Source organism: Sus scrofa, chromosome 7, assembly GCF_000003025.6.
Source record: "Sus scrofa isolate TJ Tabasco breed Duroc chromosome 7, Sscrofa11.1, whole genome shotgun sequence".
NCBI lineage: Eukaryota > Metazoa > Chordata > Mammalia > Artiodactyla > Suidae > Sus > Sus scrofa.
Window position 1 is genome coordinate 58,736,300 of NC_010449.5, and position 20,823 is coordinate 58,757,122.

Below are 20,823 nucleotides of genomic sequence, written 5' to 3' on the forward strand. Positions count from 1 at the left end.
GGGGGAGGCGGGTGGTGAGAGTTCTCCCACGGCAGACACAGGACACTCGCTCGTGCAGCTGACACAAAGCGGCGTTACATCTCCCGGCAGTGCTCCCCACCCCGCCCCACCCACAGGGCAAGCACAGCCCCACTCACAGAGACAGGGGGATGGACAAGATGGCACGGGGATGGGGGCCGGATGGGACAGGCAGGCCCGGCGGAGGAAGCGCCGAGGCCGGGCAGCGGTGTCCTCATGGAGTGGTTTATTACGATTCCATCTCACAAGGCAGGTGGGCGGGCGGCAGCGGCACACGGACTCCAAGCCCCTGACAGACGTCTGCCTCGGGCGCATGCAAACAGTGCAACATGGTCAAGCGCAGACACCGGGCGACCGAGGCGACACGGACACGGAACACTGGATGGGGAACAAGGCTGGGGCGATGGGTCCCTAGAGAGGGGCCTGGTCTCCCCAACCCTTGCGGGCAGGACAGGAAAAATAAGATTCGTACTTCTTGTAAAATGCCCATTTGCTGGGTACTTTCTTTCTCCTTATCTTGAAAAATAATAAAAAATAAACACACGGAAAAAAAAATCTCAAAAAAGGAAAGGAATAAAACTCTAAGAAGGCGAGAGGTGGGAGGCCAGGGGGAGCCTGACCACGGAAGGGGCATCACCTCCTGCTCCTCAGCCTCCTCCCTTCTTGGCCCTTGGGCGGGGCTCCCAAAGCCCCCCAGGTGGGTCCTTGAGAGAAGGTGCCAGTCCTAGGCAGGTCTCTGGGAGCCAGAGGGGGCGCAGGCTGGGACAGAGAAAAGAGGCCCACCGGCCCGCTGGGCTCAGTTCGGGTTTGGGCCCAGCGAGCTGGGGCACCAGGTCCACAATCCATCCGAGTTCAGTCCCCGCAGGCCCACGAGCTAGGCGGGGGCTGGCAGTCACAGGTGCAGCTCATGGGTTTTGATGTGCTCCAGCTGCTCACGGAGCTGCAGGAAGGAGGGCCGCGTGGCGGCGTCCAGGTGCCAGCAGTTCTTCATGACCTCGTAGACCGCAGCAGGGCAGCCGTCAGGGGCGTCCATCTTGTAGCCCTTCTCCACCCGAGGGACAACGTCCTTTAGGGGCTGTAGGCAGGTGGCTGGTATGAATCATTGCCAGGCCTGACTTCCCCCACCCCTGCCGAGGGGACCCCCTACTCAGCATTCCTCTCCAAGGGCCGCTCTAGCTTCACCTTAGATCCAGGCCCAGAGAATGGCCTGGGAGGTCCTGAGGGCAAGTCAGCAGCTTCTAGGCCTAAGGCTGGGGAGGCAGGGCTCCAGGCCAAGCCCTGGCCCTCACTCTCCCTTGCCCCGAGCCCCATGCTCAGCCCCGGCACCCCCAGCCCGCACTCACAATTCTCGGATAAGGCACTCGCCCGAAGGAGTAGATCTCCCAGAGAAGGATTCCGAAACTCCACACGTCAGACTTGGTGGAGAATTTCTGCCACGTGGATGGGAGAAGCAGTGTCAGATCCCGGGAATTGGGGGTGGGAGGGACCCAGGAACCCCACCCCCCACTGCTCAGGCCCTGGGGGAGGCCACCCACCTTCTCTCTCAGGGCCTCGGGGGCTGTCCACTTGACCGGCAGCTTGCCCGTGTCCTGGGTGCTCGAGGCCTCCTTGGTGAGGCCAAAGTCGCTGACCTTGGCCACGTTGTCCTCAGATACCAGCACGTTGCGGGCAGCCAGGTCCCGGTGCACGAAGTTGTTGCCTTCCAGGTATTCCATAGCCTCGCAGACATCTCTAGGAGAGAGCCAGCCACAGGTCCCCTCAGACAGGGGTTCCAGAGCAGGGCTGCTCCCCCACCCCCGCCCCGCCCCGCCCCGCCCCCAGGGGCTGCTTCACTCACAGCGAGAACTTGAGGAGGCAGTCTCCGCCTAGCACCGACCGACCCCGGGATCGCAGATAGTCCACCAGGCTCCCCTGGGGTGGACAGACAGACCAACAGGCCCTATAAGTCAAACCTGCCCGCCAGACCTTGGGAACAGTAGGCCTGGGGCTGGGTAACCGGTGACACTCAGTGGGCAGTGTGAAGAGGAGGTGGACAGGGGAAGGGTCAGGACATCACTTCTGAAGGAATAGCAGACGCTGTGCTCAGCAATTTTCATGCATTATTTCTTAATTCTCATAAATCTCTGAGGTAAACTTTGCTAGTGCCTCTGTTCACAGGTGAGGACCTGAGGCTTGGTCTAAGGTCATAGTGAAAAAATGATGAGCCAAGTTGAGCCTGGGTGACTTCAAAGCTCGGCTGGAGAGAAGGAGCAGGGGCCCAAGGGTGTGTGTGTGGGGGGAGGGGCTTGGGGCAGCTGGAAAGCTCGAGCCCGTGTTCAGCTCCAGGATGGGGGCTGGGTCCCAGGGAAGGCACCCACCTTGGCCATGTACTCTGTGACGATGTAGAGCCCGCCTTTCTCCTCTACGATCACGCCCAGAAGCTGTACCAGGTTGCTATGCCGAAGTTGCCTGGGGCAACATGGGGTGGTCAGAGCCTGCCGAGCCTCCCCATCACCTCCTGGCCCCCGGGGCGACCTCCCTACCCCTTCACCCCCAGTCCAACTCACGTCATAACTGAGGCTTCAGCCAGGAAGGCCTGGGCAGTGGCGTCATTCTTAATGCACTTGACGGCGACTTTGTTCCCTCGGTAGTCGCCAAGCATCACGTCTGGAGAAGAGAGTTAAGGGTTGGCCCTGGATTCCGCACAGTCCCTGGCACCTCTCAGGGCTCCCACCCTTTCTGGCTCACCTCCAAATTCCCCCTTCCCAATGGTCTGCAGCAGCTTCAGGTCCTTCATGTTCAGTGCCCAGCCACCTGGGGGGAGGGGGTGGTCAGTTGAGGGGTGGTGAAGCCAGAGAAGGGGTCACAGCAGAGGCAGACTGGACATAAAGTGGAGGACGGGTCGGGGTGGGGTGAGGGGTTCCCTGGAGGCCTCCAGAGCCTCTGGGATGGAAGTAGTGCCAGGAAGCCTGGGTGGGAGGCGGGTGGGTGGGCCAGTGAGGTCTCGGGGAGGGGTGGCACTCACTGCGAAAGAACTCATCCTGGGCCGCCACGGTGCCCTCCATGAGTTTTGGCTTGATGAGGCGGGTACAGAGTCCATCTGCATCTGAGGTGTAGTGCTGCAGAGGGCAGGGCAGGCGCTCAGGGTCCCCTGTGCAACTCCAATGGCTGCCATGCCCTGTCCTGGTCTGACCACCAGGGGGAAGCAGAGGCCAGTTCCACCCAGCCCTGCAGTTGCTTTGGGTTTGGAGGGCTTTGCGTTTCCAGCAGGGGTGAGGGAGGCCCCAGACACCTGGCCCATGTCACCACACACCGAGGTGCTGAATGGATACTGGGGTTGTTGCTACCACTCTGGGGCCTCACCAGTATCCTGAGGCAGAGGACAAGCCCTGGCTCACTCTAGATATCAGGCTCTAGTGGGCCCAGGTGCCCCCTGTCGCAGGTCAAGCCAGGCCAGCAGAGAAAAGGCGAAGGCGCCCAGTGAGTGCAGGAGGCATGTGAAGGCTGCCTGGGGCACAGATGGCCTTGGAAGATTCAGGGACATGTGGCCCTTCAAGGTGAAGGTCATGAGTATGTGCTTACACACACACACTTGGCATATAGTCTATGAGGAACTGGATGGAAGCTCATTCTGGGGTCAGAAAACTCAGATTCTAGTCCCAGCACCTCTAGTTTACAACCATGTGACCAGAGGTGGGTTCTTTAACTGCTCTGAACCTTTGTTTCCTGACCTATGAACCAGGGTGCCACCTCCCTGTGGTGGGGTCAGAGATCAACCCTGGAACACAGCAGGTGCTCTATCAGGGTGTTGCTCACAGAGGCTGCATGACGTGCCCCAGGCCACCAGTCAGAAGCAGTGGGACTGGAGCTGGAACCTGGGCCAGCCCTTGTGTCTGCTCACCTCCACCAGCTGCATGAGGTTCTCAAAGTACACCTCCTCGTCGATGCTGAGCTTGCTGGCGTGGTACATGATGCGGTAGTGCTCCACCTTGCCGTCGCAGCTCACGCACAGCGTGTAGTCCCCGGGGTAGTTGGTGCTCTCCCGCACCAGGAACAGGCCTGTCTCTGGTGGGCACAGGAGCCGCTCTGCCTGCTCCCTTGTGATCTTGCCATGGAACCAGCTATGGGAAGGCCAGGCCTGGGGTCGTGGTGGCCCGCGGGCACTGTCCCCGGTGCCCCCACCAGCCTCCTCATGCATCTGCCAGGCTCCACTTCCTGGAGGCCCTCTCCCTCCGGGTTCTTCACACGCTTCTGCAGGTGTCAGGCCCTGGGGCCCTCACCCTCTGTCTCTGACTTTCTTTCTTCAGTCCTCCTGGCTCCATCCTCCCCTTCCAGGTCCAGCACCCACGCCCTTCCCCTCGTTGCCGGAAGCCCTCACGGAATCCCAGCCCCTTGCTCTCACCTCCCTGTTCTCCTGACTCTCTTCTGGGGAAACCAGGGCTCCTGGTCCTCTTTCCTCCCCAGCCTGGGGGCCCCCAACCATCGCTCCTCGGAGGTACTCACGGCATGAGGCTGAGTTTGGTGCCTGCCTTCACGCCCTCCCGCTTTTGGACGTAGTTGGCTGGGATGATGCCCTCACGGCCCACCTTGTTCTTGGCTTTGTACCAGTTGGGGTCCTGGGTGGGGAGGAGCCCAGACACGCTCTCAGGCTCACCCACCCTTCCCTGCAGGGCAGCTGGGACCCAGAGGTGGGCGTGGAGTTTGGGGAGCTGAGGTCACTGATTACCTTGGTGACGGCCACAATGGTGAGCACGTCTCCTTTGCAGAAAGGAAGGTCCTGCTCAGCAGTGCCGTGAAAGTTGTACTTGGCAATGCATTCTGTACCGGATGGCCAGGCGGCCTGCAAGGCAGGTGACAGGTGGGCAGTGCAGCCCAGGGCAACCCCGGCCCACCTGCCCGCACACCCTCGAGATCACAGCCTCTTGGCTGGCCTGCAGGAGCCTGGGTGAGGTGCCCTTCCCCCGGAGAGCTCCGGGCATCTTCCAGCTGAGATCTCTCCACTGCCCCAGACCTGTGCTCACATCTTTAGGACCCTGCACGACCAGTGTGCCCTGGAAATCTATTGTGTTGAAAGCCAGGACTGGGGAAAAGGGGAGGGAACTGACCTGAACCCTCACTCTCTCTCCTCTCAGCACCCCCCCGTGGTGGTGGTGGGGACACGCAACTGCCTAGCCCCCCATCCCTGCAGTACCTGTATTGCCGACATCTTCTCAGAAGATCTGGCGTCCCCGTGTCACAGGAAGGCCGACCTATCACTTGGTACCATGAGAGCTGTGGGGAAAGGGGACGATTGGGGTGAGGGTGAGAGGAGATGGGTCCCTCCAAGTCACAGAGATGATGCTCTTTCCCCAAAGCTGGGACTCAGGGCAAGGGCTGTCCTCTCCAGTCTCAGCAGGTAGAAGGCTGAGGACCACCCAGGGACAAAAAGGTTCACCAACCCCGAGCCCGATGCAGTCTTACAGCCCACAGAATGACCGACCGACAGAAGCCACGGAAGCAGAGTGAGTGAGTTGCACCTGCTCCACCAGTTTCACGCAATGTTAGCTAAGTGGTCTGTGGGGGACCACAGGGCAGCTGTGAACCTGGGGAAGGTGCTCAGGACCTTGGGAAAGTCACTTGTCCTCTGTAGGCCTTTAGTTCCTTCAACTATAAACACTCGCCCAGGCAGTATCTTTGAAGGTAAATGTACGCCGACCCCAAGATCTGGTCACCCCACTTCCTGGCATACGCTCAAGAGAAAATAGGGCAGGCGTCGCTGAGGCAGGCACGGGAGCACACACAGCAGCAGGGTCTGTAACAAACCTCATACTGGGAGCCGCCCAGTCGCCCATCAGGAGCGAGCTGGATAAACTGTGTACATTCACAGAACAGAATACTGTACAACGGGGAACGTGAATAAACTACAGCTATGAAACAACACTGATGCATTTCTAAATAGCGTGTGAAATACCAAAATGCCATGTGATTCCATTTGTATAAAGTTCAAAATCAGGGGATTTCCCAGTGCAGGATGGTGACTGCCCTTGGAGGGGGCAGTGACTGGAAGGGGGAGAAGCAAGTCCAACTCTGTGGCAATTCGCTGAGCTGGGCCCTTGTGACTGATGTACTTTTTGTGTATGTTTACTTCAGTAAAGCAGACTCCCCCCAGATAGCTCTCCACGCCCCGAGATCAGCAAGCCAACCCTATCCTGCACACACTCTGTGGCCCATGCTCAGAGCTCCCTCTATGAGCATCATCACCCAAACACAGCCCAGAACCCCCGTGGACCTGGCTCAGGAAGCAGGGGCGCTGGGGATACTGCTCTCTGTACAGATGAGGAAACTGAGTTGGACAGGGGTAGTGACTGCACCATGGTCACAGTATGTTAGAGAAAAAGCTCCTCCATGGGCCTTGTCCCCAGGCTCACTTGCAGGATGGACAAGGTCTGGGGTCGGGCGGACACAAACGTTACCTCCTGCCCCAGGCCAGGCGTGGGGAGAAGACATTTGAGTACCTGTACCCAGGGGTGTGAGGTGAGGGAGGAGTGCAGAGTTTAGGTGGGCTTCCTGGAGGAGGGAGCGCTGGAGCTGAGCCCTGAAGGTTGGAGAGCTTAGAAAGGCAGAGGTGGGCTGGAGAAGGTGCCCCAGGCTGGAAGCCCACGGTGAGGAGGGTGGGAAACAGATCCTGACCAATGAAGCCCCTGTCAGTCCACTGCAGGCGACTGTGTGGACTGGGTCTGCCTGGCACAAACCTGGCAGGGAGGCGGGGGCTTCAGATGCCAACATGAGGAAGCAGGGCTTGCTTCTGAGGGCCACAGGGCCTGGGGGCCTCAGCGGGGGCATGTGTGGTCTTGGAGACCAGAAGGAGCCGGGGAGAACTGCCACCGCTTTCAGGCTTCACTCCTGGTTCTACATAACTCAGGCAAATGACTCAACCCTTCTGAGCCTCAGATCCCTCACCCCAAAGGGGAGGACCGGAATCTCCTGCACGCAGGCTGTGGAGGAAGGGGAGTGAGCCCCAGACCTGGAAGTGTCCACTGTAGGGCCGGGCCATCACTACCATCCCACGAGGAATAAAGGGCTTCCCTTTCTCCTAGGACACAGAGCGCTTCCTGTGCCTCAGCTGGTCCGTCAACCTCTGCCATCTGGACAGGGAGACAGGGGTCCCTATGCCAAGTATACATTGACACGGCTGCGTAGCAAGCAGCCCTGGGCTCTGAGGACCACGTGTGGGAGCCATGAGATCTCTTACTCCCATTTAATAGAAATGGTAACAGGCTTGTGAGGTTTGAACAACTTGCCCCTAGTCACAGAGCTAGTTAGGGATGACAGTCCAGAACTTGAACTGGGGGTCTCTCTGTGGTTGGCTGGGACCCCCAAATTCAGCCCCTTCTGAATAGGGGCCCTGGTGGCTCTCTACATCCCCACACCTCCTCTCCTGCACAAGGCTCGCCGCCATGGGGGGTGGGAGGGCGCGGAGGCTGAGGCACTGTTAGTCACCCTCCCAGCTGTCAGTTTGCAAACACTCCTTTCTTGGCCTGCAGCTGCTGCTGCTGCCTCCCCACCGATTTGATGATAATAATAAAAATAATAACAGCCCCTGTTTGCTGAGCACTTATTCTGTGCCAGGCCCTGTCCTTGGCACATTATGGCTCATCAAATCCTCTAACAAGTGGAAGAGGGGCTATTATTATCCCCATTTTACAGATGAGGATCTCAAGCCAAGCCGAGAGGCAAGGCGGCCCTGCCTGGAGCTACACCTCCGGTGGGTGTCCTGACCCACGCAGGTGTCAGACACCTGTGCCAGGAGCCAGCCCTGGTGCCTCCCCACCCATGTGCCCACGCCATGCCTGCAGGGGCTGCCGGGGGGCAAACTGGCCTAGAAAAGAGTGCCAAGGAGGAGGCAGAAGCGAGCGGTGCTCAAGAGGAAGGGGCAGGCCCAGCCATGTGAGGGTGGGCTTCCTTCAGGGGCAGGTTTTGAGGATGACATGTCTAGAAAGGAGAGGGAGGAGCTAACCTCTCCTCTTTGCTCTACTGGCTGGGACTTTAGGATCTGGTTTCCACATCTGTTCAGTGGGTTGGTGATAACCCTGCAGGGCTGGTGAGAGACCTGCCTTCTTTAGACAGAAATCCCGCCAGTGGGAGCTGCGGATCCTCCCTGAAAGCGCCTCCCTGGCAAAGCCACGAGGCCAAGATGGCCCCTTCCTTATAGTTCTAAGGGTCCAGCTAGGCCATCCCCCTCCAGGTCAGAGGCCAAGAGTCAGAGTGGCTGGGAGGGGCTACTGCAAACCTGGGCCTCTGGTCCAGCCTTGGTCAGGCACAGAGAGCCCTTCCAGGGTTACATGAACCTGGTTTCAGGCCACTTTCTGGAAGAAGTGCAGGAACTGTGTCTTGGGAGTCAGGGGCTCTGTATCTGGTTCCTGGCTCTGCCACCAACTTGCTATGTGACCTTGGGAAAGTCCCTTGGCCTTTCTGGGACTCACTGGCTCTCTAACACCCGAGCCAGACCCGTTTCTCACCTGCTGCTCCTAGGACATGGGCGCCTCAGCCTCCTCCCTGCCTTGGCATTCCCTTTCCACTTCCTCCCGGGAGGTCCTCTGCCCAAGGAACTTCCACTCAACCTTGGCAGCTGCACACACGTGTGCCTCAAAGAACACAGTAGGACAGTCCCTATAGTACTGTTTGTAGTAGCAAGAGTTTGGGAGACAACCTTTATGCCATTAATAAGGGACCAAGTAAATCCATGACCAGACATCCCAACAAGGGAACACCGCAACTCCAGCAGTGATGAGCCAGGATAGGTGTGAGAGAGGACCCCCATCTCCATGAGAGAGTAAGCAGAAATGGCAAAAAACGAGCTCAAGTCAAGACAGAAATGCTGCTGGGGGAAACAAGATGCAGCATCCACGTATCACCCTCCAGATTAATCAGAGAGGAAAAGGCACCTCCACAATACAGAGATGTTGCAGACACCTCGCTCACCAAGTCATCGAATTAAGCATCACCAATACTGAGAGGGGCACACTAAGTGCTCTTCCCCCCGCACTGAGGGCACAGCATCCTCTGTGCCATGGTCCTGTAGAGCTGCTTCAGCCGACTCCAAACAGGACGACACAAGCAGACAGAGCCCAAACAACCAGCCTGGACTCCCAAGTCAGTGTCATAAAAGATAAAACAAACAAAGGCTGGGGAATGTTCTGGATTAAATAGGACACTAAAGAAACACAACACGACAACAAAATGGTAATTATGTGAGATGAAGGATGTGTTAAGTAATCTTATTGTGGTAATCATTTCACAATACACGCGCATATCAAATCATCACTTAGTACACCTTAAACTCACAGGATGTTAAATAGCAATTATATCTCAATAAAGCTGGAAAAGAAAGAAGACACATGACAACAAGATTCAATGAGTGATCCAGAATCAGAGGGAAAAAATAGCTATAAAGATCATTTGGGGACAATGGGGAAAATGAAAATGTTAGATAATATTATGGAATTAATGTTAATTTTCTTTTTTTTTTCTTTTGCCATTTCTTTGGCCGCTCCCACGGCATATGGAGGTTCCCAGGCTAGGGGTCAAATCGGAGCTGTAGCCACCGGCCTACGCCAGAGCCACAGCAACACGGGATCCGAGCCGCATCTGCAACCTACACCACAGCTCACAGCAACGCCAGATCGTTAACCCACTGAGCAAGGGCAGGGAACGAACCTGCAACTTCATGGTTCCTAGTCGGATTCGTTAACCATTGCGCCAAGACGGGAACTCCCCAAATGTTAATTTTTTAAATGTGATCACAGTGCTGTGATTATGTAAGAGATCCAAGCTAACGTACTTAGGAGAGAAAGGTACCCAGGCCCGTAGCTAACACTCAAACAAATCTGCAAAACAATACGTGTACATATGTGTGCATATATATATATATATAAGACAGGGAAAGCAAAAGAGCAAAATGTTAAGAATTGGTGAATCTGGGTAGAGTACATTCACTATACTATCATTTCAGCTTTTCGGTAGGTTTGAAATACTCAAAGTAAAAGACTGAAAGAAAAAAGCAGAGAGAAGGACATTATCCATGGTATATCGCAAATTATTATTTATTTTTTTTTATTTATTTATTTATTTATTCATTATCTTTTCTAGGGCCGCACCCGCGGCATATGGAGGTTTACAGGCTAGGGGTCCAATCGGAGCTGTAGCTGCCAGTCTATGCCACAGCTACAGTAACGCAGAATCCCAGCCGTGTCTGCGACCTACACCACAGCTCACAGCAAGGACAGATCCTTAACCCACTGAGCAAGGCCAGGGATGGAACCTGCATCCCTATGGATGCTGGTCAGGTTCATTAACCGCTAAGCCACAACGTGAACTCCACAAATTATTATTTTTTAAAAAGATGTACCATTTTCCCCTGACCTCAGACATGCAGACTATCTCTTTTCTTTCTTTTTTTTTTTTTTGTTCCCGGGCCAAGGATCAAACTCGTGCCACAGCAGTGACAATGTCAGATCCTTAACCCACTGAGCCACGAGGGAACTCCTACAGATTATTTCTGAAAGATCGAAGAAACTGATAATAGGTTGCTTCTGGGAATGGGAAGGAGGAGTAAGTATCAAATTCAAGGGAAACTTACTTTTTATTGTACATTTGCTATTTTGTTCTTTTGACTTTTATTTTTTTAACCACATGTACCTATTAACTTCCCCCTAAAAATAGGATTAGTAAGAAAATAAGTAACGTTTTGAAAACCACATGTGCCAGGAACCTTCCATGGTCCCCTGGCTGTGGTGGCTGCTCTGGGCCTCCCTGGCCTCTCACAGCTCTTGCTCCAGTGTTCTCACTGACCCTGCATGGAAGCCCTGCAGGAAGAAGGCTGGGGCTGACTCATGTCCCGGCAGGGACTGGGCCCAAAGTGGCTGCTCAGTGAGTGAGCCTGAATGAATGAATGAACCAACAAACGACAAGGGAAGCTGGGCTGCTCATGCTGAGGTCCCATAACTGCCAGGACTATATTTAACCCCACAGGGACAGCAGCTGCCACCCCACCCCCACAGGGCTGGAGCACAGGGGGCTTTCACTCTGACTTCCTGCCCCAAACCCTGCTCCCAGCAGCCCTTGTGCTGGGGTCCCGGGAACAGGCTGGGCATTGTGCCCAAGCGCTGAGGTCAGTGGCCGCAGCTTCAGGCAGGCCTTTCTTGGGAACCCAGGCTGGCAGGGAGGGGGAGCCCATGAACTCCAAGGCTGCCCTCTCCCTGCCTTGGGGCAGCTGCACACCCCCAGAGCCAAGCGTGTGCTGAGGGCCACAGTAGGTCAAAGGGCTCCCACCCTGCCCCCCACACCAAAACTCCACTGCCTAATGGGGCGTGGGAGCCTTCAGTAGCTGTTTACACCCAGCTAAAAATACCCACTGAAAAGGGAAGTGCACAAGAGACCTGGGGGGACTCAGGGCCATGGCCCCCAGAGACTCTGCTCCTGCCACAGGACCCAGCTGGAGCCTCTGTGGGGCAGGGGCAGCCCCGGGAGGTAACAGGCAGGTTCACCTTGCCCTCTCATTCTTTCAGCTGTTGTTTCAGAAGCCTCCCTGGGCAACGTTCAGTCCCATGTGTGGGAAGCCAGGATGGATGGCGGGGACAGGGTCCAGGAGGTCCTGCTCTTGAAACCCCAAGAATGCTTCTCAATGTCTCTCCCCCGTGCTGGCCTGAGGCCCCCAACCCAATGCATCCTTGCTGATGCCCTCTGGCTACCAGGTGGTCAATCACGGCCAGGTCAGTGCCTCAGTAGATGGGAAAGACGGAGGTGGGGAGGGGGGACAGGGACAGGGGCCACTGGGGAAGGCTTCCAGGAAGAGGGGGAGGGGAGCTGGAACTGAGGACTGCAGGTGGAAGTGACTAGATCAGGCCAGGATTAGGATTTCAAATTATGGTACAGAGAATTAATTATGGCTGAGGAAGGTTCAAGGTGGGGGTCCACAGAGGCTTTGAACCCAGCCAGCCCGGAAGTTTCTGACAGGTCTTGGGACAGACTCAAGCAGAACTGAGTTTCCGCCTGGGCACGCCCCTCTGAAAGGGCAGTGCACCTGAGGAGGGCGGGGCCCGCCAGCAGCTGAGCTGGTTTGGCAGCAGTAAAATCAGCCGCTCCTCTGGTTCTGCAAGGGGCACCCAGGCTGTGTGACGCCTCTAGCCCCACACCAGGCCATGGGCTGGAAGGTTCCCACTGAGCCAGACGGGTGGTCCCGGAGCCCTTATCAGACCTGCTACACAGATGTCTCAGGGTCGGGCAGCTACAGAATCGGGCACAAGACCCTTGCAGAAGGCTGAAGCTCCCTGGGGGTCAGAGGAGAGGGCAGGAAGGAGGGTCCCACCTTGGCTCCAGTGTTTGCTGCCCAACCCCCACCTCTAGGGTTCCCCCAGCCTTCAGCACCCCTGCCCTAAGGGGAGGGGTGAGCTGAATGGCTGAAAAATGCTAAAAACTAAACGAGAGCAACTCACTGGCTCTTCCTGCCCCCAATGGCTCAGTGGGACCGGAAATCTCGTCTAGCGGTTTGGCGGGGCTGGGCTGCAGCTAGAGGAGGCTAATGGGGAGCCTCCTCCCCCAGGCACTTCTGCGGCTAGAGGCTGACACTCCTGGCCCAGAAAGGCTTCTAAGCTTCTAATTACCGCTCAAGAGCCTAATTACCTACATGCACTGGGCAGTGGGGACTCTAGGCCTCCCCAGAGCCCTAACCCAGGCCTCGGTTCTGCCGCCCCCCGCCCCAAGTACACGCTATGGTCTTTGCATCTTCATTTGCCCACATTTACATACAGCCTGTCAGCACTGACCTTCAATGAACCCTTAAAAACCAGAGTGTCCTTGTCCCTCACCCCAAAGTCTCCTAGCCACCTTACAGGTGGGGCCCAGAGGCCAGGGAACTATCCAGAACTTTGGCCCCCTGATTCCTGGTCTCCCCATCTCAGAACCAGGACCCACAAAACACACAGCTAGGGCGGCCCAACTCAAAGCACATTCAGCCTAGCTCCCCAGAAGAGGGAAAAGAGGTGTTACCAGTACCCTCCCCCCACAGGGTAGACTGTGCAAACGAGAGCATGGGAGTGAGCGCCTACTGACCCAATGCCGCCTGAGTTACTTAATCCTCAAAACTCCCCTCAGGTACTACTGTTGATCTGCTTGACAGAGGAGGAACCAGGCTGAGGAGAGTCACCCAGCTCCAAGGGGCAGAGCAAGGGTTTGAGTTCAAATTCTGTCTGAACTTGGATGGGAGAAAGCCCTCCACCCTCTCCTTAGGCAGGACAGATGACACCCTAAAAAGGGACAGTTAGGCGAAGGAGGGTGGCTGAGGGGACCTGTGCCCAGAGACCGGCCTCCTGCTCTGGGAAGTGTGGGTTACATCTGTGCCATACCCTGCCTGGCAGAGAGGCCAAGAGTTTATCCAGGGCCACACAGCAGCTAGAGAAGCCAGCAGCCCTAGAGCAGGTAGATACTCCAAGCAAGGATCTCTGCCCCTACCCTCCCTCTTTCTCAAATGCTTCTCGATGTTCATGGCCCTTCCCCTCCAGGAAGCCCTCCAGGCTGCTCCAGCCTACGCAGATCCCCAGCTTCTGAGCTCCTACCAGCCCTGCCAGGAAGTTGGAACCACAGGCCTCCCCTGACTAACTCCTCTGACTCTGGTCTCCTCTACTGGCCAGCAGTGGAGCTCTCAGGGTTCCTTCTTCCCCGCTCCCCTCCAGTCTCCCTGCAGTGTGGACAGCACAGGCTACAGCCAGCCAGGCCTGGGTGAGGACCAGGGGCCGGGCTGAGAAGCAGCCGCCAGGGTGTGCAGGCGTCAGATGATACCCAGGTTTTCACCCACCCACAAGGCTTCCAACTGCAGAGAGCAGGACCGACAGAGGGGGTGCCAGGCCGCCTCTCTTCTGCTTCTTGGGGGCCCAGACCACGGAAAGGGGGGGAGGCGGAGGGAAGCTGCGGTTGGAGGCCCAGCCCTACTGAGGCGTACAGAGCTGGTGTGTGATGAGAAGCTATGCTCATCACAGTACCTCAAAACCAGGAAGAGAAACTGAGCAGGCAGAAAGGCGAGCCAGGCTGCGTGGGGCCCTCAGGGCCCTGGGGGCCTGCCAAGGGGAGCTACTGGACAGTCACTGGACAAACCACCTCTCCTCCCAGGCCTCAGCTTCCCTATGGGAAAAACGGGATTCTCTGCCTGGTCCTTCCAGTCTGCCCTGACTGGGACGGGCTGGGGCCTGCCTGATACGAGACCACCCCCCACTAGTGGAGTACTCCTGATCCCGCAGTGGGCTCTGGACTCTCCCGGGAAGCGGGGTCAGCCCCCTGAAGCCAGCCTCGCCCAGTCTGCTTCTCCCCTCAGCCACGCAGGGAGCACACTAGCTCTTCCTTCACCAGCTCTTTATTTTTAGGTCTGAATTTGACTTTAATCATTACTTAGCGGATTCTATTTCCAGCCCTTGGATGAAGGGACCCAGAGGAGTGGAGGAAGGGAGGCAGTGCTCCCTGCCTGGCGTGGGGGGTGGCCTGCTCCTCCACCCATCCTGTCCCCAACCAAGGAGGGGGGCACTGAGAAACACCCAAAGGGCTCACCCCAGCCAGGCCAGCATCTTGGAGAGGACCACACCCTGTGACCTCATCCAAGCCCAAGCTGTGGGACAGGAGGGCAGTTGTAATGCCCACTTCCCCTGTGCCAAGACCAGGGAAGAGGGAGAAACTCCAAAGGCAAAAGTCTGGCTGCTGGAATCCAATGTCATGCACCTGGGAGCCCTCTGCATTGAATGGACCGCTTCAGGGAGGACCCTTTCCTAAGTTAGTCCTGAGCCATACCAGGATCACCTGGGGTTATGGACTCCTAGGCCCTGGGAGTGCCAGGCTGAGACTGGCTTCCTCCTACTGTCCACGGGCTGGCCCTAGTAGGGCACTGGTCCCCACAGAAGCAGAACAAGAGGAAGCGAGTGACGTCACAGCAGTACACACTCAGGTTAAACCTGAGGAACACCGGCCAAAGGGAAGGACGCTAACACACAAGCCTTCCCCTGTGATTTGGGGACTACCCATGTTCTCCTCCACCTCCCAGGGGCGAGGGTCTAGAATCTCTGCCTCCTCCCTCCCAGATGCTGGGAAGGGCAAGACCATGAGGCTGGCATGGCTGTCCCTTGCTTGGGGCGCAAGACGCCTGGGTCCCTTGTCCAAGACTCAGTTTTCCCAGGGAAAGCTGGCCTCTATTTGCACTGGGGAAACAGGGCTGGCCCAGGATGGCTGAAGCTGGTGGACAGGAGGCATCTGGACCCTCAGAGAAGAGGCCTTGTCTGTGCATCTCTGATGCTGGAGGAACAGAAGGAAAATGGGTAGGTCCAGGGCCCAGAAGCCAACCAGCAGCCCATCTTCCACATGGTGATGGGGGCGGGGCAGGGCAGGGAGGCAGGGAGGTGGGACAGCACACTGGCCTGAGTAGCCCAGAACCTCAGGGACATGGGGTTTCAGAAGGACTCCCCAGGCAGAGACCCCCCCCCTCCGCTAAGTGAGCCATCAGCCAACCCTGTCCCAGGCGTTTTCGGCACATGCAGAGGTAGCCTACGGTGGGCACTGGGTCAACAATGCGTCTAGTGGTGGCCAGGGGCTGCACCAGGGACCTTCTAGTACCTTGGTTAGTTAGTTAGTGTCTGCACATGCTCCCCTGAGGTATGTATCACCGCCCCAGCTCAGAGGATGACCTATCCAAGGTCCCTCTGCCCTGGCCTAAATAGCATGGCTGGGCCTGGAATCACGTTGGCTGGGTACCAAGTTGCCCCTCTCTCCAGTACCCTGGGGCCTGGAGTAACAATAACCACAACAGCAACAGATGGGAAACAACAATGCACAGGCTTGGTAAGAGGGTTGGGTGAAGCTGCTGTGGCAGAGCAGTTTGGGATGCTCTGTAGTTTTCTAGAGATTAAGTTACATGGACCATGTAGCCACAAGAGAAAATGCCCAGATACGGTATTAAATGAAAAAAGGTGTGATGGCTGGCACACAGGCCTAAATGACAACAGCAATGAGGGGAAAAAAGATAAGGAAAAGGAGGCGGGGAGTGCCACGATAATAACAGTCACGGCGCCGGTGAAGAAACAGTGGGTGAATTTTCTGTTTTCTAAATTTTCTGTAGTGCTGTTTTGTTACTTTCTAAATTAAGAAAACTAATACTACATACCGACATATGCAGTGTTCTCGCAACGAGCTCAGATTCATTTCCCTGGGGCCTGCCTGCCCCTCAGCTCTGGCCTGGTGTCTGGGACATCTATGAAAGGAGGGCCTTTCCAGCTTGGGACAGCACCTCAGCACATGAGGCTCCCTCCTTAATTTCTCTTGCCCAGACCCCAAACCTTTGGAGTGTCTCTCTGGGACCATGAGCCAAGGTTTCAAAATCCCCCAAGAGCTGGAGCCCAGAACTGGACCCAAGCTGTCCTGCCCGCTCAGGCTTGTGGGGGCAGCCACGTCACTCTGCAGGCCCTGGTCCTCTGTTTCTGTCTCTGCCTGCAGTCTGGTCTGCTCTGGGGTGGCTCAACCCCTTGGGGCCTGGTGTCCCCTGCAGTGGTGCTGGGGACCATCTTCTGGTCCTTCTCTGTCCCAGACCCCCGACGCAGAGAGAAGAGCAAGGAGGAAGGCACCAAGGTGGCCAGATAAAAAGGGAATCCCTGCACATATGTTTGCCAGAAGACAGACCCCTAGTTTCTACAAGGGCCTCGGGACCCCAGGCTGCACTCAACAGTTGGTATAAAGGCACCCAATGATGTCAGGCTTCAGCCCCAGACCCTCAGGCTGGAAAGGAAGTTAGGGTTGGGTGAGGGGAGCCTCACCGGCCCACCACATCTGTATCCCCTCCACCATGCATGTCAGGGCAACCGGAAACAACTCTAAATCAAGGGCAGAGGCCTAAGCAAGACAAAACTGCCAGATGCCCCGAGGGGCCCCAGATATGGCTCAGTATCCTCCAGGGAACCTCCCACACTTCCAGGAGCCAGAGGATGCTGCCACAGTCCCAATCTTCTTCCTGCTGCCTTCACCCTGTTCCTGCGGGGCCCCACCGAGAAAGACATTGGGACCATCAGGGTGTGGGGAGCTTGGAAGAGACCCCCTGGGTGTGCTCGCTCTGACAATGCTCCTATGCCAAGGCTATACGAGGCTTGCTCCCTGTGGACACAGGGCTCTCACATTCTGCATCCAGATCCATTCATGCTCCTATACCAGCTGGGCCAAAGGGTCAGGAATGACGATCAGGCTGTTTCAGCTCAGCACCAGGGCTACACCCCACGGGTGCCCCCGCATGCCACTTCCCGTCAGTAAGACCCAGCCTCAAGCACCAGAGGGAAATCCCATGGGCAGTGCTGATTCGGTCTGAGCCCAGACCCAGGCAGAACCGTCACCGGAAGCCCTCTCCCTCCTCTCTAGCCCTCTGCAGGGGAGCACGTGCTCACCCCACAAGGTCCCATGGGCCAGGCTGGGGGCTTATGGCCCCAGTGGGTAAAGGCTTATGCCTGGTTTCCCTGTACCCATAGCAGTCCAGGTGTTGTGGGGTGGTGGTGGGAGGGGATGGATGACGGAGGGACAGACAGCCTAACTCTGCCAAAGGCCTGGGATAGCAACTTCCCCCTTTGAGCCTCAGCCCCCCAGCCTACAAAATGGGAGGGGAGGTGAACCCTTAGTTAAGCTCCAAGGATCTGGTAGCTGGACACACCCCTTCCTGACAACTGGCCTGGCCTCCAACGAGCCTGGGAGAACAGAAAGGGCTGACCAGGACGCTAGGAGGTGGGGACCCACCTCCTAATGCCCAGTGTCACCTCCACCGAGGCCAGAGGCCCTGCCTAGTTTCCCACCCAAGGGTCAGATGTCCCTGGGCTTAGGCCTGGTCTTCTAAAAGTCCGAAGATGATAAGCTCAACCTCTGGCAGGCTCAAGGGAGGCGGCTGGACCCTGGGCCTCCGCAGAGGGAATGAAGGAGGGGTCAGAACCAGGCAGGCCAAAAAACCTGCAGGCCTGCAGGGAGGCCCTGGGCAGGGAATGGCAAACAGCCCATTCTCCTGGGCTCTGGTCCACGCTGACCCCTTCCCCTCCGCTCCAGCCAGCCCCAATACGGGGAAAGGACAGACTCCGGGTGGCCTGAGACAAGTCTGAGGGGCTGGGAGGGCAGTACCTCCCTCGTGAGCCCCCCTCCCAGACGGGCTGACAGTGACTCCCGGGAGATTTCGAACCCGGGAAGGAGGGGGTAAGGGAGTGGGGGATGGGTGTGGACGCCACGGCAGCTGCAACAGAAGCAACAGAAGCGGGACGTACAACCTCCACCCGTCTTCCCCTTGGGAAGCACTCGGACGCCCACCTCCTTCAGGGCCTGCCAGACACTCACCTTTTTCGGGGCACTGCGGTCCGGGCCACCTCGCTGCGGGCAGCATCAGCGGCCTGCGGGACGGTCCATGCGGCCAGCCGAGAAGGGAGGGGCGCAGGGGTCCCCGGGGGGTGCGGTACAAAGAGGTCTGGGTGCGAAAGGAGGGGGAGGAAGGACGGCCAGACAGAGGCAGGGGGATGGCTGCGCGGCCCGGGTCGGGGAGGGAAGAAAGGCGGGGGAAGGGGGGCGGGAGGGACTCAGGGGGAGGAAACAATGTAGCCGGTGAGGCCCCGGCAGAGTTCCGCTTCCAAACGCCGACACCAAGGCTCGATCTGGGGACGTCGCGCCGGCTGCCCCGGGCTGCCCCGGACGCTGGCTCGGGGGCCGCAGGGTCTCTCCACGTTCCACGCCCCGGAGACTCCTGCGGCCAGAGGCTGCCTGGAGCGGGAGGGACGGCTGGCCGGGGGATAGCCCCGACGGCGGCGCTGCCGGGCGATGGCCCAGCTCGGACCCCACCCCGGCAGGACCTCCGGACAGGGTGCGGGGTGGGGCGGGAGCGAGAGGGCGGCGGCGGTCTCAGCGGCGGCGGCCAAGCTCGGCTCGCCCTGGGCTCCGCTGGGAGGAAGCTCGCAGGCCTGGCGAGAGGAAGCGCGGCCCCGGATCCTCCGCCCGCGGCAGCGCGCCTGCGCGAGGGAGCCAGCCGGGAGCACGGCGGGGCGTGGGCTGGCGGGAGGACAGCGCCCTCTGTCGGGATCCCGGGGCACTGCGGGGGGTGTGTCCGCGCCCAAGCCCTGCCCCCACCTGCCCGCCCGCGTCGAAGGCTTCAGAAGGTCCCTCACTGAGGGCCGAACAGTCCGCCTTGGAGCAAACGCCAAAACTTCCCTGGGGAACAGCTCTCCCTATGCAGAAGCGACCTCCTTCTTCTCGTATCTTTTTGTGGAGAATGGGTCTCGCTCGCAGCAGCATTCATTCATTCATAGGTGTTTCCTGGCGCTGATGTTGCGACAGGCCCTGTAATGAAGACCGCTTCATTACTGCCAAGGAGTTCCCAGAACTGGCAGGCCAGCAGACAAGCGCTAAGAAATAATTGATAAAAGTGAAGAAGTGTGTACAGGTCCACAAGAAGCAGAAAAGAGGGAAGGGTAATGGGCAATCTTCATAAAGCTGGGACCCCAGGCAGAAGGAACAGCATGGACAAAGGTAGGGAGAGGTGAGAGCCATTTGGTGGCTCTGGGAACTGTAAATAGCTCAGTATGGCTGCAGTTTGCAGTGTGGGTCCAGGAGAGTCCTGGGAGATGGCGTCCCCGACAGCCGCGGAGACAAAAGAGATCCAAAAAGACTGATGGGACTTTTCTTGGACTTTGTTTTCGAAAAGCCTGGCAGCAATGAGGAAGTTGTCAGTAGCTATGTGACCTTGGGAAAGTTACTTAACCTCTCTGGGCTCTAGTTTACCAAACAGGGAAAGTAACAGCACCAACTTCTTAAGGTTTTGTGGGGAGGAAATGAGTTAATACATTTAAAGAGCTTAGCATGCAGTGGCAGGCACATGGTCAGTCCTTAGCCAAGTATTGCCTGTTATTATATATTACAGTTAACAGGATGTCATCTGCTCTGAGCTACAGGAGCTGATGTGCATGTGGGGGGGGGGGGGAGCATACAGTTTTGGGGGCAGGGCAGTGATGGTGGAAAGACCAGAGACTCCAGTGTAGGTGGGGGTGGGGGGGCACTATCCTAGGGACTGGGCCCTGAAGGAAGAGTCTGGTTTGGGTGGGCAGAGGGGAGGGGCATACTGTGGTGGGGGAAATGAGGTGTACTTGCAAAGTCTTGAAATTCAAAATAAGTGAGGGGCTAGGGACTGAGAGGGACAGTAAAGGGCCCTGTGGGAGAGTGAGCTGAATGTGCAGTGTGGCTGTACATTGCACAGAGAGGAGTTGGGTTTGCCTCCCGAGACAGACCACAGAATGGCCCTCCGACCCAGTGCACCCCTGGGCCAGCTTTCCAGTACGGAGCCAGCCCTTCAAGGAGTGAAGCAGTAGTCCCACCCCTGCCCTTAGGAGACATCCACTAAGTCTCAGAGATGGCTGTGGTGTGATGGGGAAAAGTATGAATTTGGAGTTCAAATCATAAAGTTAAATCTCAGTGGGGCCGCTTCCCAGCTGTGTGACCTTGGGCTAGTTACTTAACGTCTCTGAGCTCAGTTTCCTCCTCTGTAAGATCAAGCTCAAAAAGGCACCTCTTTCACAAGAGATGGTGCAGATCTAGCAAGATAACGGCCTAGGGGTGAGGGAGGTGGGGAGGGCGCTCAGCTTGGCTGGTTTCCCTTTCTTTCCTCTGAGGTCAAGATGGAATGATAAATTGGGACCGGATGGGGCCACCTCTCAGGCTGAAGGGAAGGCCTTCAGTGGCTTTGCAAAGACTTCTGGAAGTGCGAAGTTGACATCTCCCCTCCCTTGACTGAATCAGCTGGCAAAATGAGAAAGGGCT

General features: G+C 57.4%; 1 protein-coding gene across 2 annotated transcripts; it reads right to left on the reverse strand.

Annotated features, from left to right (window-relative positions):
• CSK (c-src tyrosine kinase) lies at window positions 174-18,735 on the reverse strand. Of its 2 annotated transcripts, NM_001190173.1 has the most exon segments (13): window positions 174-1,093; window positions 1,362-1,448; window positions 1,554-1,749; window positions 1,856-1,929; window positions 2,376-2,466; window positions 2,565-2,664; window positions 2,746-2,811; window positions 3,023-3,116; window positions 3,899-4,118; window positions 4,501-4,613; window positions 4,724-4,837; window positions 5,189-5,268; window positions 18,361-18,735. In NM_001190173.1, coding segments are annotated over 12 exon segments (1,353 nt in total). In that variant the 5' UTR covers window positions 5,204-5,268; window positions 18,361-18,735; the 3' UTR covers window positions 174-910.

What these genes read in the sequence shown, in the direction of transcription:
- CSK (XM_021098027.1), bottom strand. An exon ending in ACCAAACTCAGCCTCATGCC is followed by an intron (nt 4,119 to 4,500) that starts GTGAGTACCTCC and finishes GCCTTCCCATAG; the next exon opens with CTGGTTCCATGGCAAGATCA. An exon ending in CCAGGATGAGTTCTTTCGCA is followed by an intron (nt 2,812 to 3,022) that starts GTGAGTGCCACC and finishes CCCTCCCCCCAG; the next exon opens with GTGGCTGGGCACTGAACATG.